Here is a 25,168-nt window from a genome sequence, read left to right as displayed (position 1 = left end):
CGAAAAACCACCAAGAAGAAGAAGAAGAAGAAGCTCGACCTGTTGGGGGCGGATTTTTTACAGCCAAAAAGCCAATAAAAGGCTTTCGGCGTTTTCCATTTGGAATCCAGGGAATCATCATTTCACTGCGAATAGGAAGGAAAAAGTAACATATTAACCAAGAAAAGGTAAAGACACAAGCACGCTGAGTCTAGAAGCGCACTTTGACCATTACTTTCTGCATGAGCGTTCTTCATGTAGCTTCCGACTGCTAACTGCTAGCTAATTATCTCAAATGGAACACACTCTTTAGTCGTTGGTATTACTTTAAAACTAACGTCTGTCTTTTTATGTCCAATACGTGCTAAAACGATGTTTTTTGACCATACCAAAATTATTATTTTTTTTACAATGATAACTTGCTAAGTCTATTGTTGTTAGCCATATCTTAATAGTATTAACATAGCTTCCCTCCATGGTGCTCTTTTCATTGGCTTTTTAGACCTGTACAACCTGCATGTGGGAAATTAAGCGGATTCGATGTTTATTTTGCTTATTAAGCAAGGAATAAAGCAAAAGATGTTCGAGAATAAAGCAAAAGATGTTCTAGAATAAAGCAAAAGATGTTCTAGAATAAAGCAAAACATGTTCGAGAATAAAGCAAAACATGTTCGAGAATAAAGCAAGACATGTTCGAGAATAAAGCAAAACATGTTCTAGAATAAAGCAAAACATGTTCGAGAATAAAGCAAAACATGTTCGAGAATAAAGCAAAACATGTTCTAGAATAAAGCAAAACATGTTCTAGAATAAAGCAAAACATGTTCGAGAATAAAGCAAAACATGTTCGAGAATAAAGCAAGACATGTTCTAGAATAAAGCAAGACATGTTCGAGAATAAAGCAAAACATGTTCTAGAATAAAGCAAAAGATGTTCTAGAATAAAGCAAAACATGTTCGAGAATAAAGCAAAACATGTTCGAGAATAAAGCAAGACATGTTCGAGAATAAAGCAAAACATGTTCTAGAATAAAGCAAAACATGTTCGAGAATAAAGCAAAACATGTTCGAGAATAAAGCAAAACATGTTCTAGAATAAAGCAAAACATGTTCTAGAATAAAGCAAAACATGTTCGAGAATAAAGCAAAACATGTTCGAGAATAAAGCAAGACATGTTCTAGAATAAAGCAAGACATGTTCGAGAATAAAGCAAAACATGTTCTAGAATAAAGCAAAAGATGTTCTAGAATAAAGCAAAAGATGTTCTAGAATAAAGCAAAAGATGTTCTAGAATAAAGCAAAACATGTTCGAGAATAAAGCAAAACATGTTCGAGAATAAAGCAAAACATGTTCGAGAATAAAGCAAAACATGTTCGAGAATAAAGCAAGACATGTTCGAGAATAAAGCAAAACATGTTCTAGAATAAAGCAAAACATGTTCGAGAATAAAGCAAGACATGTTCGAGAATAAAGCAAGACATGTTCGAGAATAAAGCAAAACATGTTCTAGAATAAAGCAACACATGTTCTAGAATAAAGCAAAACATGTTCGAGAATAAAGCAAGACATGTTCGAGAATAAAGCAAAACATGTTCTAGAATAAAGCAAAACATGTTCGAGAATAAAGCAAGACATGTTCGAGAATAAAGCAAAACATGTTCTAGAATAAAGCAAAACATGTTCTAGAATAAAGCAACACATGTTCTAGAATAAAGCAAAACATGTTCGAGAATAAAGCAAGACATGTTCGAGAATAAAGCAAAACATGTTCGAGAATAAAGCAACACATGTCCTAGAATAAAGGAAAACATGTTCTAGAATAAAGCAAAACATGTTCGAGAATAAAGCAACACATGTCCTAGAATAAAGGAAAACATGTTTTAGAATAAAGCAAAACATGTTCTAGACCAGTGTTTTTCAACCTTTTTTGAGCCAAAGCACATTTTTTGCGTAGAAAAAATCCGTCCCACCAGCAGAAATCATTAAAAAACGAAACTCAGTTGACAGTAAAAAGTCATTGTCGCAATTGTTGGATATGACTTTAAACCATAACCAAGCATGCATCAATATAGCTCTTGTCTCGAAGTAGGTGTACTGTCACGACCTGTCACACTTATTTTGAGTTTTTTTGCTGTTTTCCTGTGTGTAGTGTTTTAGTTCTTGTCTTGCGCTCCTATTTTGGTGGCTTTTTCTCTTTTTTTGGTATTTTCCTGTTGCCAGTTTCATGTCTTCCTTTGAGTGATATTTCCCGCATCAACTTTGTTTTAGCAATCAAGAATATTTCAGTTGTTTTCATCCTTCTTTGTGGGGACATTGTTGATTGTCATGTCATGTTCGGATGTACATTGTGGACGCCGTCTTTGCTCCACAGTAAGTCTTTGCTGTCGTCCAGCATTCTGTTTTTGTTTACTCTGTAGCCAGTTCAGTCTTAGTTTCGTTCTGCATAGCCTTTCCTAAGATTCAATGCCTTTTCTTAGGGGCACTCACCTTTTGTTTTTTTTGGTTTAAGCATTAGACACATTTTTACCTTCATACTCCCTACCGCTGTTTCCGACATCTACAAAGCAATTAGCTACCGGCTGCCACCTACCAATATGGAAGAGTATTACACGGTTACTCTGCCGAGCTCTAGACAGTACCGACACTCAACAACACATAATTTGAAGACTATAATTACTGGTTTGCAAACAATATTTTTAACCCAATTAGGTAAAATTATATAATCTCCCACAGCACACCAAACAATATCTCACGGCACACTAGTGCAGTGTTTTTCAACCTTTTTTGAGCCAAGGCATATTTTTTGCGTTGAAAAAATCCGGAGGCACACCACCAGCAGAAATCATTAATAAAAAACGAAACTCAGTTGACAGTAAAAAGTCATTGTCGCAATTGTTGATATGACTTTAAACCATAACCAACCATGCATCAATATAGCTCTTGTCTCGAAGTAGGTGTACTGTCACGACCTGTCACACTTATTTTGAGTTTTTTGCTGTTTTCCTGTGTGTAGTGTTTTATTTTAGTTCTTGTCTTGCGCTCCTATTTTGGTGGCTTTTTCTCTCTTTTTTTTAGTATTTTTCTGTAGCAGTTTCATGTCTTCCTTTGAGCGATATTTCCCGCATCTACTTTGTTTTAGCAAACAAGAATATTTCAGTTGTTTTTATCCTTCTTTGTGGGGACATTGTTGATTTTCATGTCATGTTCGGATGTACATTGTGGACGCCGTCTTTGCTCCACAGTAAGTCTTTGCTGTCGTCCAGCATTCTGTTTTTGTTTACTCTGTAGCCAGTTCAGTTTTAGTTTCGTTCTGCATAGCCTTCCCTAAGCTTCAATGCATTTTCTTAGGGGCACTCGCCTTTTGTTTATTTTTGGTTTAAGCATTTGACACCTTTTTACCTTCACACTGCCTACCGCTGTTTCCGACATCTACAAAAGCAATGAGCTACCGGCTGCCAACTACTGATATGGAAGAGTATTACACGGACCTCTAGACAACACCGACACTCAACAACACATCATTTGGAGACTATAATTACTGGTTTGCAAAAAATATTTTAACCCAAATAGGTGAAATTAGATAATCTCCCACAGCACACCAAACAATATCTCACAGTACACTAGTGTGCCACGGCACAGTGGTTGAAAAACACTGTTCTAGACCAAGAATCACTCCATCACTCCACTGCTCGCTAGTGTTACCATATCTGAGTTATTGTGTAGAAATATGGGGAAATAACTACAAAAGTACACTTCATTCATTAACGGTGTTACAAAAAAGATAAGTTAGAATAATACATCATGTTGAATATAGAGAATATACAAACCCTTTATTCATTGAATCGAAAATACTGAAATTCCACGACATAGTGAATTTGCAAACAGCTAAAATGATACACAAAGCAAACTATAATCTGCTACCCAAGAATATACAACAATTCTTCTCAACAAAAGAGGAGCAATATAATCTTAGAGAAAAATGGAATTTAAAACATTTGTACGCACGTACAACACTTAAGACCTTCAGTATATCAGTATGTGGATTTAAAGTATGGAATGGATTAAGCAAAGAAATCCAACAATGTACTACCGTAATATGATCCACTTCAAGAAACTCTTCAAACTTAAAGTGTTTACAAAGTACAAAGAAGAAGAACCATTATAAACATTCTGAATTTATTTCATCCATCCATTCATTTTCAAGATAATCTCACTCATTTTACCGTATGAAATATAATTTACGTCACCAATTATTATTATTTAGTTATTTATTTTTATTATCACCTATGGAGTATATTGTGAATAAATTGAGAACAGGAAGTGAACAAAAGTTTTAGCAACTGCTATGTAAAGGAAAAGGGGTAGGATTAAATAAGCTCTGTTTCTTCCTACTCCTTTTCGAACATGTTGAATAGAGGAACTGGAAATTGTGATGTATCATGTTGTAGGCATGCATGTTCCAAATAAACTCAAGGAATGGCATGAATCGCCTTTTAATGTCTCGGCTGTGATTCACGAACACTGATTGATAACCCTCCAGCAGAGAAAGTTATATTCTTGTTGGTTTGTGGGTGCAATGCAGCATCAGCACCCAAGATGGTTCTCCATCATGACGTCTTGCATTCTTTTAAAGCACACCTAGCATATGGATTATTTGTGCAGAATATATTGCTAGTGTTCTGAGACTGCTACTTTCATGTGTTGTGATAGTTGTCATGGATGGGAAGGAGGAGCAAACCGCAGGTGCCACCGCAAACGCGAACAACAATGGAAATCCTCCACCAAGCAGGAACTCCCGACCACCCCAGATAGCCCACATGTCTTTGTATGAGCGGCAAGCTGTGCAGGTAAGAAAATGGCCTCCATCTCTGTTGGACAATAGGAGACAATTTTGATTATTAATCTTAACCGTGATCTTTTTTAGGCTCTGCAAGCCCTGCAGAGACAGCCAAATGCAGCTCAGTACTTCCAGCAACTCATGCTGCAGCAGCAGATCAACAGCGCCCAGCTCCATAACCTGGCTGCCGTGCAACAAGTAGGTTCAGGAAAGGAAAATGGTCTTGCGTTATTATTAGGAGTGTCCCAATCCAATATTGATGTCATATCAGCTTACATCTCAAATCTCTGATACAAGCGGTCCAGCAGCGTGTTTACTTGTGCAAAGCTGGACAAGCAGTTAACAGATAATCGTCCTCAAATAAGCACACAAGGTTGGTCTTTTCTTGTATTTTAGTAAAGTCATTTACGCAAAGTATACATGGTAGGCCAGGCATAGTCAACCTAATTGTTTGGAGAGCATTTGCAGAAAGGACCTGGACGGGACCTTCACTGTTAAGTCTTATTTTGTACATTCCAGAGAACCATGCAGTGTCCTGAACAGTAAACATTTTATTTTGGTGTATTTATTTTGTCAAGAGTTACAGGAGCGATCTGCTCATCTGCAAAAAAGCTAGTCAAAGATCATCCCTATGACAGCACTTTAGTGTTTTTAATAATCTCCTGAAATAATGTGAGTCACCCCCAAGTTTATTGAACTCAAACTCGCAGGTAATTACTTGAATAGCTCAAATGATGAAAAAGAGAGGACCTAAAAATGGAACCACTACTACAAGAAGTTGAAAAAATGACTACTGGCTGCATCTGAAATAAACAAGCTACAGCAACACCTAAGTAACTTCCTTAAAATAGAGGGCCTAAAGTACCAGTAGAATGGGGGGAAAAAACAAGTAGACTCAATGTTGGTGGAAGACAAAGTTTGCAAGTAAATAAACATGATCAAAAATAGTATCAATCTCAAGTAGATTCCCGAGCCATTTTGAGAGATAATGAGCAAGACAGTCACGTGATCTTTGACGTAGAGGTGGGAAACACAAATCTCTTGCCGACCAACAACAGTGCTAATTTGTGAGCGCCGACAATGATTACGTTGGGGAAAAATGATGTTCCAGAACCTTATATTGTTTTAGCCTGAATATAAGGAGGGTGAACTACAAGTTTTAGAAGCTACGTGATAAACAGATCTCGCTTTAGTGAAACACTGTAGCATCTTTAATCTAGCAGTATTGCAAAGTGCTAAACAAGTAATGCAAACTAAGAACATAAACAATTGCTAACTGTACAATGTCTGCTCTCACTGCGATGACGAGTGATAGGATGTTCCCGTTTAGATGAATAATTATTTATAATCCACACGAAGGGTTAAAAGGAAAAGTTGCTGCCTGCAGACACTGTCTTCGATTGTCCTCTTTGTCTCCATCACCGGGTATACATTTAATGTCACAGATGAACAAATTTAATGACTAAATCCTCCTAAGAACCAGATGAGGCATGATTTATAATGTAGAATAACTTTGCCAAGACTTCAGCCAGCTCAATGCTGCAGCATACAGCTAGTTACCTCTCTCTTATCAATGTGCCGCTAAACATAATTTGTCTGCGTTAGCGCTTATAATAATATTGCTAATATTTAGGTCACAATTAGAGGTGGGACTCTCTGGGCACCTCACGATTCGGTTCCGATTAGATTCAGGTGCTACAATTCGATTAAAATTCAATTGATGCATTTTTAATGTATGTATATTGATTAATTTTGTTTCACTAAATAAGCGTTTATCACTTGCAACATTTAAAAACATTGTATTTGTAATAAGAAACAGTTTCATTCCCATCACATTTATTTTATATTAAATGTGTACAAAACTGGAACATAAGTGCCCTATAGTAAAGGAGCTGGTTGGATCGCTCGGTGAGGTGGCTCGCTGCATTCAGCCAAATTTTAGAACTGTCTGCATTTCATTATTTACAATAAATATATAGATTATTGACATTGACTATTTGATTTTTTATTCGTCCATGTCAGAATTGGGATTAATATAACAATCGATTATTTCCGCCACCTCTAGTCACGATATATAAATACAGTATTGTTGGCGAGTTTTGGATGGTTATTTAGAGGGCCTTGTGGGTGGAATAGAGAGCCCCCATTGACTCAATTGTTAGCTGCCTTTTATTTATTTGCCACTTAGAATGCATAAAAAAGATAAACATATGTGTTCAGGTCTTAAACCGGGATTGTGAATGATAGACGGCACATCTTGTTCTAATTTTTGCATATTTCCAGTATGACTTCTCTGCTGATATGGTAAGTGTGCAGAAGCATTCCCAACATGACGTCATCCCACCCCAAATCTACTGAAATTGCCGAAGACATTCAGAGCGGAATATTCAAAATGGCCGTCTGAAATTGTGGCATTTTGTGATGTTTAGATGGTATTTTCACCCACTTTGTGGATTGGACATACAATTGGATATTGTTTAATGGATACAGTGAAACACAATCATGCATATAGTCCACTTGTTGTCCATTCTACTGGTACTTTAAAGAGGTGCTTTGAGGAACGCCTCAGTTATGTAAATCACAAGTTTGCACCCCAGTGGTTAAGGTTAAAATGTCACTGCAAGGATCTGCCAATATGTTTACAGTGGTCCAAGTTCCTTTATGCAACGAGAGCACTTCATTGTTTTTGTTTTTTTTAATCTGCAGAAAAAATGTTTATCTCCCAAGTTTTGAACTGAACTCTGTGATTTGATTCCCAGGCCAGATTTGGCCTCTGGGCTGCCAGTTGAATAGCCCTGTGGTAGGCTATGGGTTACTACAGCTATCAGCTACGCAACAGCTAAGCACACAAGCTAGACATTCAATATGAGTTTCCTTAATTGAACAATATTGCAGTCTAAAAAACTGTCAGCATAAACAAGTATCGAATAATTACTTACAGATTAGTCCAAAGCAAAAACGTATTCGAAAGTATCCAGTAACAAATGTGTCCGCATCATTCAACCTACTGCGTCATGAGCGTAACTTAATGAATTATTGTGGCCACATCGTGTTGTCAAAAAAATATAATTCCACTTCAATTTAAAGACAACATAAGTCAAGTCCAGATTGTTAATAATAAGTAAGTTAGTGTTTTTCATATCAACCATTGTTCTCTGTTTGAGTCACTTTACTTGATCAAACATTTTCTAACATTCCACACTACAAAATAATACAAGTATGCATGATTTGTGCTATCGTATTAGACAATATCGGTCGGTATAAAACACTTAAGACTCTAATATAGTGTAAGTAAAGTAAACAGTTGTATCAGGAGTACCCTAATGAATATGCTAAGCAGAATCATCATATTCTTCTTGTTTCAGGCTACACTTGCAGCTAGTCGCCAGTCTAACACTCCAAGTAGCAGCATTGCACAGGCGTCCACCATTGTACGCTTTCAGGGTTTTGTTTTGGTTCAAATCATTTGCACTGCTTGTAGTTTGGATTAAAATATTAGATTATTTTGTTTGTTTCTCTTCCAGGTCAATCTCAGCACAACGTCGGCAGGGGGAACAGCAGCAACCCCTCGTCCTCATGGGCCGGCCACTTCCGCAACGACCACGGCCCTAAACCAGTCAGTGTTGTTGGGAGGGAACTCGACAGGACAAGGACAGATGTATCTTAGGGTGAGTTGAAAGAGGACCTTTTTGTATGTCCACTTAGCATTCCACAATAGAAACCTGGTGCCTCATGTATTAATCAGACGTATGCACAAACCTTTTTCACGGCAAAGTTGAGATGTTTCAAGAGTGAACTAAATGTGGAAATGTGCGCTGCCTCACACCAACTTCACATCACATTTTCTTTACATGTCCAAAAAGAAGTAGGAAGAAGCAGTGCTTATTTAATCCTACTCCTTTTCCACTTCAAATCAATTACTAACACACATGTTCACTCCCTGTACTCTGTATGTACACATTTCACACATTACAATCGGTGTAGTGTTAATACAACAGTTTTCTTCATAACTAGGTAAATCACTTTTGATGAGATACATATCTATTTTTTTTGGGTTTTTTTTGGCGTTCATGCTTGCCACTTAGTTCTGTCTCGAACACACATGGACCACATGCACTTACACAAAAACAGCAAGAAGCAGCAACTAACAATTTGCAGTCATGTTGTTGTTATGATAGCTATCATTGAATATATATTCTAACGTTTGCCATTCAGATTGTCATTAGCGAGCAACACACAAAGCAAATGCGCATGCACATGTTACGTACGTACATAGTTAGGTTAGTACGTTCTAAAGGTCGTTAGTAGAGATGTCCGATAATGGCTTTTCTGCCGATATCCAATATTCCGATATTGTCCAACTCTTAATTACCGATTCCGATATCAACCGATACCGATATATACAGTCGTGGAATTAACACATTAGTATGCCTAATTTTGTTGGGATGCCCCGCTGGATGCATTAAACAATGTAACAAGGTTTTCCAAAATAAATCAACTCAAGTTATGGAAAGAAAATGCCAACATGGCACTGCCATATTTATTATTGAAGTCACAAAGTGCGTTATTTTTTTTAACATGCCTCAAAACAGCAGCTTGGAATTTGGGACATGCGCTCCCTGAGAAAGCATGAGGAGGTTGAGGTGGGGGGGGGGTGGTATTATATTGTAGCGTCCCGGAAGAATTAGTGCTGCAAGGGGTTCTGGATATTTGTTATGTTGTGTTTATGTTGTTATTGTGCAGATGTTCTCCCGAAATGTGTTTTTCATTCTTGTTTGGTGTGGGTTCACAGTGTACCGCATATTTGTAACAGTGTTAAAGTTAATTATACGGCCACCCTCAGTGTGACCTGTATGGCTGTTGATCAAGTATGTGTTGCATTCACTTGTGTGTGTGAAAAGCCGTAGATATTATGTGACTGGGCCAGCACGCAAAGGCAGTTCCTTTAAGGTTTATTGGCGCGCTGTACTTCTCCCTACGTCCGTGTACACAGCGGCGTTTTAAAAAGTCATGAATTTTACTTTTTGAAACCGATACCGATAAGTTTGAAACCGATAATTTCCGATATTACATTTTAAAGCATTTATATTATTGGACTTCTTTAGTCGTTAGTTAGTGGTCGGATATAATGCTTAAAATACTTTAGGAAGCAAGCGCTCTCTAGGCATCTTTGTAAATGTTGCAAACAGCCTCTTTTTGTGGGGTCCCACTGAATTTTCCAAGGACTGACTTAAATCACCGTTTGTGGGTTCTGGTGACTCAACATTGAAAACCGATCAACATCCCTGGTCATTCTGGCATGTGTATGTATGGAATTGGATGTGATGTGAGTCAGTCGTGTTATGTGACTGTATGTGCAGCTTAGTACGTTGTACAGCATGACGTAGTATGACTTGACTACAAAAGGCTGTGGGTCAGGGATGTTTAATTAAGGGTTAGTGCTTATGATAGCACTGTGTTTATATGTATGAGTGCGTGTGTATGTGTATTACTGTACGGTATGTTGTTTGAGTTTTAATATAAAAATTGTGTTACTTAGGACATTTCATATTGCTCCTAATTTTTTTCTGTTACTAAAATGTACAGCAACATTTTTTTCATTTAGTAGCGTCTGTGCTCCTAGTAAAAAAGCTAAGCGTACAGCCCTGACTTAATGCTTCCTATTAGTATTTGTGAGGACATCTATTAATTTATATAGGCGGTCATTTTGCCTGAGTTTGAGCGTACCCCATTTCTTTGTAGGAAATCCACACAACTCTTAATACTAAGTATTTTCTGCAATTAGGTAAATATATAACCCCTGGCCAAACTATGAGAAAATACCGTACCTAGGCTATGAATACTACTGGCATTTGACTGTATATTTATGCAAAAATCCAACAAAACCCACCTCTTACTTTTATCGGTAAGTGTGGCCTTTTCTTCCTTTCGTTCCTACTTGTACTATGTTTAGAACAAAACCAGTGTTGTAATAGATCTAAAGAGCCAACTTCTCAGTCAGCATTATTAGAGCTAATGGGTTCATTGTGAACGCTCGTGAGTTTCACACCAACAAGATAAGTAGCAACTCGGGATACAGCCTTAAATCTATATGGTGATATATATTGCAGCCTATTGCGATAACGAAATATATCACGATATCTATTTTTTTAGCATATAAATGATGTTGGAACAATTTCAAAACAGGTTGCAAAGGCTCCTAATTTGGATGCTTACATATGTGGTGACATATTGCGTAGTTTTTTTATTGTATTATTTTCTAAAAACTATGTTTACTCTACTTGCTAATTTACTGTTAATATCTGGTTACTTTCTGTTAACACGATTCTATCTACACTTCTTTTAAAATGTAACAAGCACTTATCATTCTGCTTGGATACTACACGTTTGGGTATCGATCCAATACTAAATAGTTACGGGGGCAGAATCCGCATCATTGAATAATTAGATTTTTGATTATAACCATAATCTGACTAAAACACAGGATGTGTAACAATATCAATTACTATTTGAATTATTACTAAATTCCTTTTTATTGCATACAAAATGTATGATGAAGTCAGAAGTGCCAAATAACTAAATAAAAGCATAAATTATTAATGGCTCTTATTTCCAGAGTTTTTAAGCAATGACAAAACAATTTTGTGAGAAAAAAATATATACGAATCTAATGATTATAGTATCAAACCCATACTGATACCATACTTGGTATCGTTACTGTCGATATTTTTATCGATCCGCACATCCCTGTTTACGTTCGAGAGCTCCAGCCTAGTAGTAATTTTTTCTTTTTTGTATGCTCCTCTGTTGTGTAGTGTTGAATGTTAGCTATTCCTCGTCATCTAGCCCTCTAGTGATGATACTTGTAAGAAACTATTTGCTGCCACGCAGGCAAGAATTATTTAGTGATGAGCCGCTATCAAGGACACTATATTGCGTTGAAGACTCCTTTTGATCACTTGTCGCTGTCAAATTAGCAGGACACAGAATGTGTCGTCAACCTGCATTATCAAGATATAACGATAAAAGCTATCGTCGGCCAAATGAATATCATATTGTCTATAGATCACAAAGTCTCTACGGTTAATGAATATTTGTGGTAATTGGAGCACTTACAGTAGTACACAAAAATAATAGCGAGCAGTCAAACAGGAGGAAGTTGTTTACTGCATTGTTGACCATGTATCCTTCAGGTCAATCGTTCTCTCAGAGCTCCTCTGGCCTCTCAGCTCATCTTCATGCCGGGCGGTACGGCAACAGCTACCGTGGCAACAGTGGCCCAGCATCAGCAGGCTGAAGCCGCTCCTACCTCAACCGGTGCTCAGTCAGACAATGATCAGGTGAGCTTAGCATCACATGCTAACCAGTGCGTGTCAATAGCCATAACTGAAAGGCTTCTTTCTCCCAGGTGCAGAATCTGGCGTTACACTGTGTGTCCACTCCCAGAGCGGTCGCCATCAAGTCAGAGCTCCCTGAAAGAAAAGAGGCCGGCAGCTTCCCACTACAGCAGCAGACGGGCAAAACATCTGTGAACACGATGGCTGTAAAAGCCACCAACCAGGGCGCCATGACTGTTGCTTCTACGGCTGTCACTATGGCTCCCTCCGTCTCCTCCTCCCCGGCGCTCCCTCTCTCCCAGCTCCTCCTGTCACCTTCCTCAGCCCCCGTCATCCTGGTGCCCACCTCCAACGTGCCTACCTCCACTCAGGGCTACTCCATCGGCTCCATCAGCACAAAAGCCAACATCAACACGCAGACTCTTGTTGTGCAGCCCTTGCAGCAGGCCAGCGCCACGGCCGACAAAGGGCCCGTGCCCATCCAGCCCAAGACTGCTCACGGACACCGCTTACCCGTGCAGGTGTGCCCTCGACAGCCGCTGCCTATTCTGCCGGCGCCGCCCAGTAACAGCCACATGGCCCATCAGCCCCCTCATATTCCTGTGCAGCTGGTGGGGGCCAGGCAATGCATAGCGGGTAACGTGCAGGCTGTGGCCTTGGCGCAGACCCGGAATGTGGCATCCCATGAGGGCAACGTTAATGTCCCCTTACACAACAGTGCTGCAACCGTGGTAAGATCAACTAGTTGCGTTGAGCATTAGCATGAACTAAACCGCCATTTTCCCCTCAGACAAAATCTGCCATTGGCTCCCTGAAGAGGAAGTCTGACTGCGATGCAGCCAATGAGGTGGCCACAGATTCTACCGACTCTGCTCAAGTAAAAGATTCAGCTCCTCTTCTTTCTCCTGCGCCAACAAAAAACTCAGGTACCCACATCACATCTTCCAATCTTAAATATTACAAACAGCACATAATCCATTCCCTCTTCTCCACGCAGCCTCCATCTCATCGCCCCCCACCCTGTCCCTACCTCTACCCCTGTCGAGGGTCGGTCATGGCGATAAAGAGCGAGCGCCGCTTCCCCAGGCAGTGGTTAAACCTCAGGTCCTCACCCACCTCATTGAGGGCTTCGTCATCCAGGAGGGAGCCGAACCTTTCCCGGTAAGAGCCCATCACTGGTATCAGTGTCTAGAGCAGTTTTTTTTATTTTTTTATTTTTTAACGTGGCACAGTGAGCCTCCACAGTGAGTATGTTGGGCTCTCCCCGACTTTAAAAAACTAATAATGTTCTGGACCATATTTTGTGAATTTACCCTCAACTGTTAACGCTATCACTGTAGGAAGTAAAAATATAAAAAGTAAATTTGGCCTCTGACATAATTGAAGTTATGCTTGAAAATATGTTTGTCTTTATTTTACTTAAGATGCTGTGCCAGTCCTGCAGTCTTCCTATCCCCTCACTTTGCTAACCAACCATCTAGAATTGATTTAAGTTGCCATCTTGTCTGCCGTATTAACCAAAAAGATAAAGTGATAATTAAATGATTTGATAAAAAAGCCAAAAGCTGTTCTGTAAAATCACTAGTCTTATAAAAGTAATGTCCTCCTTCAAATTAATGTATACCAAATAGTCTTTAAAATATATGTCTGTGTGTATGTGTGTGTTTGTGTGTGTATCTATATCTATATATGTGTGTGTGTGTGTGTGTATATGCATTATTATACAATACATTTGTATATATATATATATATATATATATATATATACACGTGTGTGTGTGTGTACGTACACACATACATGTATATATATATATCACACACACACTCAGTATTTACTCACCACATGAAATGTATGCGCAAAATGTGCTGAGTTTGCTCATTTGCTAGCGTACATTTTAATCTGCAGGATACAATTCATCACCTATTTGTCTCATACTTATTACTTAAAATTGTTTTTGTTCCTTTGGATGCAAAAGAAACTTCCATCCAGTCATTGGTTTGTATCCTAGTTCTTTACTCATTGAGTGTATATTTAACAAGTAGCGATGTGATGATCAGACATTGCAGATTAATGTCTTTCAATGCCAATCACAAACACCTTCTCATCTGACTGACACTTTATTTTTGGTCCTGGCAGGCGGTTAGCAGTTACTACTACTAAGTTAATAATCATCCCTTCCATTCATGCAAATAAACTGCATTTCTTGGTGTCTTACGTAACATTATCACTGGAGGATGAGCTGAACATGTTACACACCACAAGCAAGCATGCTAATAGCTAAGCTAGCCACTAAGCAAGCTTGAAACAACACCAAGAAATATGTGTTTATTCAAGTTTAAGAAGTGTAGATGTAAGTTTGCGAGAGCAGAAAGTAAGCAGCTATTAACAAGAAGATTAATACGAGTTAGAGAGAGGAGAATATAAAAACAACTGTTGGTGTGTCAGCATTGTCAGTAATGTCAGTCGGGGAAAATGATCCAAAATTTGGTGGTGTCGATAACAAGGGTCGTATCAATATATGACTAAAGTGATTAGTTCGAAAGGTTTATTTTGTCAAAATATTTTTTCGTTAATGTTTACAAACTAAGAGTATAATTTCCTGGACGTAGGGCAAAAACCAAATGATTGTACGGTAGTAAATAAAGATGGATAGTAGTTTTTGCTTTTAACTATTGTATATTATTTACTTTGTTTTGCTCCAACAATTATATGTAGTAAGAGAATAAGGAATTAGTGTAAATATGGCTTGAGCTCAATTTGAGCATTTACCATAAATAAATAGAAAAATGTGTATTTATACATGTGATTGGTATTGGTACCATACGATCTCAATCATGGGTGATCGCTATTAGCAACGGCAGCATCAAATCCTGCTCACACATTCCTACTCACAAGTGTGCAAAGCTTAAGTTTGCACAATAATGTGAGGTTTTCTTCTTGTTTGATTGAAAAGGTGGCCGGGCTCCTCAAAGACCGTGATTTTGCCCTGGGTGCTCGTGCAGAAAACGGACCTCCCTGTAAGTGTTGAAAGAAAAAGTCACTTCCTGTTCATGTGTGTTTAATATTTCCCTGATATCCAACAATTGGTTTCCCTTTTCCTCCCAGTAATGAAATGTGAGTACTGTTCCAGCCTGGCTCCAGCCAGCCAGTTCAAAGGAACAAAGAGATTCTGCTCCAATACTTGTGCTAAAAGGTACCTTTTCCATCCCCTTCTTCTTTGTTGTCATGTGCACGCAAACAAAAGATTATTATTCTTTCACACTTCTACTTTGCTTTCTCTGATCCATATCAAATAATGTGTTTGTGCATATCAAACCTAGTTTGGGTTACAAAAAAAGGCGTCCCAACAAACCACGACTTATTGGCACAAGAATGTGAACAGGAAGTGGGATTGTTGCATGTTTCTTTTAGCTTTAGGTTATTTGCAGTAATGTTCTGTTCTTATTTATACCGTAAGTTTGGAACCACAATGTTGGTGTAGGGAAAAAAGCAAACGTTTTAATTAGGGCTGTCAAAATTAACGAGTTAACTTGTGCGATTAATCACAAAAATGTATCGCATAAATCATGAACACACTTAGATTAATCATGCAATTTATTTGTATCTTTTACCCTAACGGCTCTATTGTCAGTGATCAGATCAAATGAGTGAGGTGACTGTTGTGCTTGCTGGCAAATTTCACTCCGAAACACACCCTGACTGCACTTTAGATAAAACTGATACCAAGTTTTGTGCAAATAAAGGACAAGTATTCAGGAAAACTTTTGAAAATGTTCCTGGATGACATCAGCTGGGATAGGCTCAAGATGATGATGATTAATCTGATTTAAATAAATAAGACATCTTTCGACCACCCTAGTTTTAGCATTTAGCAAACATCAACTGCTCTTTATGCTGCCATCATGTGGCGCTAAAACACACTGCACACAACGGTCACTCAAGTGTCCAGGGCAGGCCTGGGCAATTGTTATGACTCGGGGACCAAATTTTAACCTCACAATGTGTGATTGAAAGCTAAAAACGTAATGACAGACCGCCTTAAAAAAGGGAATGGAATTTTAATTTTTTTTACTGAATGAGAGACCCACAATGTACATGAAAATAAAGAGTGTGTGATTTACATTATTAACTATGAAGGTAGGGCTGGGCGATATGGTCTTTTTTTAATATCGCGATATTTTAAGGCCATGTCGCGATACACGATATATATCTCGATATTTTGCCTTAGCCTTGAATGAACACTTGATGCATATAATCACAGCAGTATGATGATTCTATGTGTCTACATTCAAACATTGTTCTTCAGACTGCATTAATATATGCTAGTTTAAAACTTTCATGTAAAGAAGGAAATCACAACTAAAAAAATCACTATTTTTTTCATACGGTGTTGATCTGGAAATGTTTGCCTCGGCATTTTGATGGTGTGGGCATGTGGCACTGAACAGAGATGTTGACATGCGGAGTAAGCACTCTTCATTCTCTAGTGCAGGGGTAACCAACGCGGTGCCCACGGGCACCAGGTCGCCCGTAAGAACCAGATGAGTAGCCCGCTGGCCTGTTCTAAAAATATCTCAAATAGAAGCACTTACCAGTGAGCTGCCTCTGATTTTTAAATTGTATTTATTTACTAGCAAGCTGGTCTCGCTTTGCTCGACATTTTTAATTCTAAGAGAGACAAAACTCAAATAGAATTTGAAAATCCAAGAAAATATTTTAAAGACTTGGTCTTCACTAACTGACAAAGAAACAGATAACAGATTTGGTGTCCAGTTCAAAGTGTGACATGATTTATTTAAAAATTTGAGAGTTGACTTTTGTATTTTACATGAGTTATTATTTGTACAAACATGGTGCAAAGTAATTCATGATTTCTTAAAAAATATTAGTGGCTAGCTAGTTAAAATGGGATATTGTGATTTCACAAGACTGTCTTAGAAGTGATCATTTGAAAATGTTCAATTTGAAAAATGTGCACTTAGAGAAAATATAAAAATAAAGTGTTGCATATTGATATTTATATGTTTCTATATATATTTATTGGGAGAAATCCTTAAGATGATCAGTGTTTCCACAAAGATAAATATAATTAATTATTAATAATAACAGAGTTAAAGGTAAATTGAGCAAATTAGCTATTTCTGGCAATTTATTTAAGTGTGTATCAAACTGGTAGCCCCTGCGATGAGGTGGCGACTTGTCCAGGGTGTACCCCGCCTTCCGCCCGATTGTAGCTGAGATAGGCTCCAGCGCCCCCCGCGACCCCAAAGGGAATAAGCGGTAGAAAATGGATGGATGGAAACTGGTAGCCCTTCGCATTAATCAGTACCCAAGAAGTAGCTCTTGGTTTCAAAAAGGTTGGTGACCCCTGCTCTAGCGGGTGACTTTTCAAATGATGCTACATATTAGCAGTAATGCTACTTTAAATAGCAACGCTTTTGCCCCACACTTGACAAATTACGGTTGTCTGTTCGACATATTCCCACTTGAAGCCAAACCACCGCCAGACGATGGACCCGCTGCTGTTTTTTGGGGGGAATTAATTATTCCTTCATTTGTTACCAGATTCGCACCTTCTCTCTCTCTCGTATTACCACTTGCACGGCTGCGCTAGCATCACAGCTAACGTTACCCATGCTGCAACCTCTTTGCTGCGCGAGGGCGTATACGTATGTCGTGACAGTATGTGACGTGTGTAAGAAGGTGCGCTTGTCTGTCTGTGAGAAGGAGACACAGAAAAGAGCGAGGAGAGCCTGTAGTGTAATGCCAGCAGTTAAAAGCACCTGCGTGAGAACGTATACTCGAATATCACGATATAGTCATTTTTTATATCGCACAGTGACAAACCCACGATATATCGCGTATATCGATATATCGCCCAACCCTATATGAAGGATAAAACACTGAATATTGACAACATATGAACGTCACACCCCCTCTCGATCGGCATATTTTACAATCAAGCGAAATGCAACAAAAATGCAACAAACACAGTGAAATATGAACGTGAAGAGTAAAAAAAAAAACCAGCTACTATCTGATACATCTTATGTATCACTTAGCCAGGGGTCGGCAACCTTTACCAGTCAAAAAGCCATTTTGACCAGTTTCACAAATTAAAGTAAACAATGGGAGCCGCAAAAATCTTTTGAAATTTAACATGATAAACACTGTTTACAAAGTTTTTTTTTTGCTTTGTGCTATGTATAAACCAAGGGTCTCAGTCATGCGGCCCACACCTTAATATGAAAATGTAATGTTAGTGCGGCCCGCGGGTTTTATATGAATGATGCTTGACAGCGTCAAACTTGACAAGCCGTAGTCTGCCGATTTTCCCGGTAAACTACGATTTTCAGGGCAACTATGCTCTCAAACGTGCCGTGATGGCACAACATTTAGCGCACACTACAACCACCGTGCCAGCCCAGCCACACGTTGCTTGGAGCTTCTGCTTGCACACGTAGGTGACAGCAAGGCATACTTGGTCAACAGCCACACAGGTTACACTGACGGCGGCGGTATAAAAAACTTTAACACTTTTACTAATAATGCGCCACACTGTGAACCCACACCAAACAAGAATGACAAACACATTTCGGGAGAACATCATGCACCATAACACAACAAAACAAATACCCAGAATCCCATGCAGCCCTAACTCTTCCGGGCTACATTATACACCCCCGCTACCAAACCCCACCACCTCAACCGACGCACAGAGAGAGGGGGGGGGGGGGGTTTGGTGGTAGCAGGGGTGTATAATTGAGCCCGGAAGAGTCAGGGCTGCCTGCATGGGATTCTGGGTATTTGTTCTGTTGTTCTGTTCTTATTGCAAGGGTGAAAATCGGAGAATATTAATTACGGGTGGTTTCTGCGAGAGGCACTGAAATCCCGAAGTCTCCCGGGAAAATCAGGGGGCCGGCAAGTATGCAGCTGAGCCGCATCAGAATGATCAAAGAGCCGCATGCGGCTCCGGAGCCGCGGGTTGCCGACCCCTGCACTAAGCTTTAGAACTTTGTTGTAAAAATCTCCTTCCACATCTGTCTCTGACACCCACAATTCAGGCTGACACTCTGTGGAAACGCACCCCACCCACACTGTTTAGTGCCTCGTCTGAGCTGCTGTGACTTAGATTACCATAGTAAATAATTACATTACCATAGTAACTAATTAGATGACCATAGCAACTAGTATATCAGATATATATATCAGTATATCAGATTCCAACCATTGAAATACTTTGTATAGTTCAAGACTTACAGTCATTTGAAAACATCACTGCACATCATAATGGCAGCTATAGTTTCCATCTTAAAGATCTAAAAAGATTATTTGGGAATGTCTGGCGGGCCAGATTGAAAAGCTTAACAAGACACATGTGGCCCCCGGGCCTTAATTTGCCCAGGTCTGCTCCAGGGTATACATTTTCTTTGGTTGAATCTCCTTAAATTATTCTTTCCAAACAGTTTTCTTTGATGTGGCATCAACATTTCTCAAATATGAATACAATTTATCAAGCGAAAGCACCGCTAAATAATAATGTGATGTCTTATTCATACAGCATCAATTCCCAACAAAAGTGAACCTCAATATGGACATTACCATATACATGAAAGAAAACCAAGTGAGAAAGCACTTTGGCGACATAGGCACAGAAAACTGCATCCCAAACAAGCGCTTAGTTCCGTGGGGCGACAAAAAAAAGGGCACGCCTTGACTAAATAATTAGAATCGGGCATGTCAAACGTGTTTGTTAAGTCAACAGTCTGGTCTGTTTGCACACCACTTGGAGGTACGTCACCGTTAGGCCACCTCGTTGACAAACCTGATTCCTTAGTTCTCTAGAAGTTTTTAAAGATTTGTGACTTCTTGGCTTGTGATTACATCCTGAGACTAAAGAATGTCTTGCTAACTAACCAACAGGTACAACGTGAGCTGCAGCCAACACTACAAGTCCAGCAGAGGGAGAAACGGCGGCGTGGCGCCCTTGCCGCCTCCGGCCGAGACCGTTGCCAGGCGCCGCGGACCCCCCCGCCGGACCAGCTCCGATAACAATAAGTTGTCTGGTCAGCGTCGACCTGTCAAGGTAACACTTCTTAGATGTTACATTTCACGTCATATGAGGAAGAAACAACTATAAACTTACAGTTCTTACGTCAGTAACTGACTGACAAGATAGTTGGTGGTTTTTTAAGATGTGTAGCGAAGCCTTTTTATTTTCTTTGTTTCATGCAACATACAGTACAGGCCAAAAGTTTGGACCAGAGGTGGGTAGAGTAGCCAGAAATTGTACTCAAGTAAGAGTACTGTTACTTTAGAGATTTATTACTCAAGTAAAAGTAAGGAGTAGTCACCCAAATATTTACTTGAGTAAAAGTAAAAAGTATGTTGTAAAAAAACTACTCAAGTACTGAGTAACTGATGAGTAACATACACACACATATCATATCATATATATATATATATATATATATATATATATATATATATATATATATATATACATATATATATATATATATATATATATATATACATACACACACACACACATATACATATATATACACACATATACACATATATATATATATACACACACACACATATATACATATATATAATATATATATATATACATACATTGATATATACAGTATATAATTTATATTTATTTATTTTGCCGTTTTTGTTTACATGTTAAAGGTGTTTTAATGAATATACATGCATGTTTAACACATATAGATTCCTTTCTTTCATGAAGACAAGAATATAAGTTGGTGTATTACCTGATTCTGATGACTTGCATTGATTGTAATCAGACAGTAGTGCTGATAACATCCACGTTTTCAAATGGAGGAGAAAAAAAGTTCCTCCTTTCTGTCTAATACCACATGAAAGTGGTTGGTTTTTGGCATCTTATATGTCCAGCTTCCATATTCGTTTTTATACACTTTACAAGAAATACATTGGCGGCAAACGCCGTAGCTTGCTAGCTTGTTTGCGCAGGCTTTCGTAGACTCTTATTTTGAAAGCGCAGGCGCGATGGAGCGGCACTTTTATTGTGAAGACAGGAACTGTGCAGTCAGTCTTTAGGCTTTTGACGGGGTGTACGGTTGAAATAAAAAAAATGTCTTTTTTCCTTCACACTTTTGATTGATTGATTGGAACTTGTATTAGTAGATTGCACAGTACAGTACATATTCCCTACAATTGACTACTAAATGGTAACACCCCAATAAGTTTTTACATTTGTTTAAGTCAGGTCATGTGACCCCTGGCTCTGTTTGATTGGTCCAACGTCACCAGTGACTGCATCTGATTGGTGGAACGGAGTGAACGTCACCAGTGACTGTATTTGTTGAAACGCAGGCACTATGAAGGTCTGTCTGACAGACCAAAACAAACAAAGCGTGCATTAACAGATCGATCAAAATTAGTAGCGAGTAGCGAGCTGAATGTAGATAAAAGTAGCGGAGTAAAAGTAGCGTTTCTTCTCTATAAATATACTCAAGTAAAAGTAAAAGTATGTTGCATTAAAACTACTCTTAGAAGTACAATTTATCCCAAAAGTTACTCAAGTAGATGTAACGGAGTAAATGTAGCGCGTTACTACCCACCTCTGGTTTGGACACACCTTCTCCTCATTCAATGCCTTTTCTTTATTTTCATGACTATTTACATTGTAGATTGTCACTGAAGGCATCAAAACTATGAATGAACACATGTGGAGTTATGTACTTAACTGAAAACATGTTTTTATAGTCTAGTTTCTTCAAAATAGCCACCCTTTGCACTGATTACTGCTTTGCACACTCTTGGTATTCTCTGGATGAGGTTCAAGAGGTGATCTGAAATGGTTTTCACTTCACAAGTGTCATAGTTTTGATGCCTTCAGTGACAATGAACACATGTGGAGTTATGTACTTAACTGAAAACATGTTTTTATAGTCTTGTTTCTTCAAAATAGCCACCCTTTGCATTGATTACTGCTTTGCACACTCTTTGTATTCTCTGGATGAGGTTCAAGAGGTGATCTGAAATGGTTTTCACTTCACAAGTGTCATAGTTTTGATGCCTTCAGTGACAATGAACACATGTGGAGTTATGTACTTAACTGAAAACATGTTTTTATAGTCTTGTTTCTTCAAAATAGCCACCCTTTGCACTTATTACTGCTTTGCACACTCTTGGTATTCTCTGGATGAGGTTCAAGAGGTGATCTGAAATGGTTTTCACTTCACAAGTGTCATAGTTTTGATGCCTTCAGTGACAATGAACACATGTGGAGTTATGTACTTAACTGAAAACATGTTTTTATAGTCTTGTTTCTTCAAAATAGCCACCCTTTGCATTGATTACTGCTTTGCACACTCTTTGTATTCTCTGGATGAGGTTCAAGAGGTGATCTGAAATGGTTTTCACTTCACAAGTGTCATAGTTTTGATGCCTTCAGTGACAATGAACACATGTGGAGTTATGTACTTAACTGAAAACATGTTTTTATAGTCTTGTTTCTTCAAAATAGCCACCCTTTGCATTGATTACTGCTTTGCACACTCTTTGTATTCTCTGGATGAGGTTCAAGAGGTGATCTGAAATGGTTTTCACTTCACAAGTGTCATAGTTTTGATGCCTTCAGTGACAATGAACACATGTGGAGTTATGTACTTAACTGAAAACATGTTTTTATAGTCTTGTTTCTTCAAAATAGCCACCCTTTGCATTGATTACTGCTCTGCACACTCTTGGCATTCTCTCGATGAGCTTCAAGAGGTGACCTGAAATGGTTTTCACTTCACAGGTGTCAATAGTTTTGATGCCTTCAGTGACAATCTACAATGTAAATAGTCATGAAAATAAAGAAAACCCATTGAAATGAGAAGGTGTGTCCAAACCTTTGGCCTGCACTGTAAGTCCTAACAAAAGCTACTGTTTGAGGGTCTCTTCTCTCAAAAGTGGAGTGAACTTTTAGCGGTTAGTGCTCATGAGCGGGCTTATTACTTTTAGAACCTCAGTGTAGATTCCTAATGAAGCCTTTAGCTTGACGCTCCTCTACTTTCTCCTGCTCCGCTTGCTGCGGCGACAATAAACAAAACTCCAGACGCTCCTCTTCGTTTTGTATCGTTTACTTAATAATTCAAAAACGTAAAACAATAACGATGTGGGAACAAATGAATGGCAAAATAAAGAGAGTTTGTTACAGTAGGTGTTAGAAAAAGCAAGACTAAGAAAAAGTAAGAGTGAGAAAAAGTAAGAGTGAGGTCAAAAAACTGTGTGGCTCAATAATGCCATTACCCATAATGCACTCTGTCCAAAAACCAACCAACCACACAGATCCTTCCGCCATATATGCAATCAAACTATTTAGACATATGTAATAATTCTAAGCATGCAAATAAAGTAAATAGTCCCATTTTGGCTACATAAACATAAAGCACCTTCCATAAAAATGTAAATGAACTTAAACAGCATTTAGGCTCCTACACTCAGTAAAAAGTCTATTTTGCATGGTTTGGGTTCTTTACTATCGCCCAATTTTTTTTTTGTTAGTGCCACTCCGACTCCAGCCGCTCAGAGGACGCAAGCAGCGAGGGCGAGGACGAAGAGGATTCCCCCTCCCTGTCGCCAAGCTCCTCCCGCTCCTGCTCCAGAGCCGACCACAACGCTCCCCAGTCGGAAGCGCCGGCCCCCGGGGGTCTCCCCATGGAGACGGGCAGCTTCCTGTCAGCCACACCCGTCCAGTGGAGCGTGGAGGAAGTGTGCAGGTTCATCTCGTCACTTCAAGGTGATTCCGTGGGAGTACGTTATTTCCAACTCTTTCTTCCTCGGACGCGCTAACATGTTGCCGTCGGTCAGGTTGCGAAGAGCTGGCGGCCCACTTCCTGTCGCAGGAAATAGACGGGCAGGCTCTGATGCTCCTGCGTGAGGACCATCTCATCTCCACCATGAACATCAAACTGGGTCCCGCGCTCAAGATCTGCGCCTCCATCAACAGCCTGCGCGAGTGACGCCGGTTTACTCCTTTTTCTCTACGGTATTTTTTTACACTACACTAATATGTACCACTGTTTACATGCTGGACCTCGAATGTGCAAAAGCAACCTTTTCTATGGCTGCATGAGCAATGACTGTTGGGTAGAATAGGGAGAAAGACTTTATGTACAACGCAGCTAACTGTTGCTAGGTCACGTTTCAGCAAACATTTACGTTCTCAAGGGACAATACTTTGGACATATCTAAAGAGTAGTCAGTGTACAGCGCTGTACTATCTACTGAAAAGGAGTCAAACGGGTGTTATTGTCCAACACAAGTATGGATTTTCTTTCATTGTTTCCTTCAAAAATTATATACGTGCAAATATTGACTTGTTTTCAGTGGATAGTTCATACTGCTATACACTGACTACCGCTACTCTAAAGCAGTGGTCCCCAACCACCGGGCCGTGGTTCGATTGGTACCGGGCCGCACAAGAAATTTAAAAAAATTTAAGTTTTTTTGTTTGTTTGTTTTTTGAATTAAATCAGCAAAAACACAAGATACACTTACAATTAGTGCTCATTCACACAAAAGGGTTGTTTCCTTCTGTTAATATTTCTGGTTCCTACATTATATATCAATACAGTCAATACAGTCTGCAGGGAATAGGGAGAAAGACTTTATGTACAATGCAGCTAACTAACTGTTGCTAGGTCACGTTTCAGCAAACATTTACGTTCTCAAGGGACAATACTTTGGACATACAGGTAAAAGCCAGTAAATTAGAATATTTTGAAAAACTTGATTTATTTCAGTAATTGCATTCAAAAGGTGTAACTTGTACATTATATTTATTCATTGCACACAGACTGATGCATTCAAATGTTTATTTCATTTAATTTTGATGATTTGAAGTGGCAACAAATGAAAATCCAAAATTCCGTGTGTCACAAAATTAGAATATTACTTAAAGCTAATACAAAAAAGGGATTTTTAGAAATGTTGGCCAACTGAAAAGTATGAAAATGAAAAA

At 38.9% G+C, this 25,168-nt stretch overlaps 1 protein-coding gene across 3 annotated transcripts; it reads left to right on the top strand.

Annotated features, from left to right (window-relative positions):
• phc1 (polyhomeotic homolog 1) lies at positions 1–24,957 on the top strand. Of its 3 annotated transcripts, none has more exons than XM_061948383.2 (14): positions 1–167; positions 4,692–4,828; positions 4,906–5,016; positions 8,184–8,249; positions 8,343–8,486; positions 12,012–12,158; positions 12,227–12,883; positions 12,946–13,081; positions 13,153–13,316; positions 15,110–15,173; positions 15,262–15,353; positions 20,084–20,242; positions 23,710–23,944; positions 24,016–24,957. In XM_061948383.2, exons 2-14 carry the CDS (start codon positions 4,697–4,699, stop codon positions 24,165–24,167), a joined length of 2,259 nt encoding a protein of 752 aa, XP_061804367.2. In that variant the 5' UTR covers positions 1–167; positions 4,692–4,696; the 3' UTR covers positions 24,168–24,957. The 3 variants fall into 3 exon arrangements, with proteins under 3 accessions (XP_061804367.2, XP_061804358.2, XP_061804375.2); XM_061948374.2 differs by having other exon boundaries at positions 12,227–12,886; XM_061948391.2 differs by lacking the exon at positions 8,184–8,249 and having other exon boundaries at positions 12,227–12,886.
• The last annotated feature ends 211 nt before the right edge of the window (positions 24,958–25,168 follow it).

This window comes from Nerophis lumbriciformis, linkage group LG04, assembly GCF_033978685.3.
Source record: "Nerophis lumbriciformis linkage group LG04, RoL_Nlum_v2.1, whole genome shotgun sequence".
Taxonomy (NCBI): Eukaryota; Metazoa; Chordata; class Actinopteri; order Syngnathiformes; family Syngnathidae; genus Nerophis; species Nerophis lumbriciformis.
This window is presented reverse-complemented; position numbering and strand designations above follow the sequence as displayed.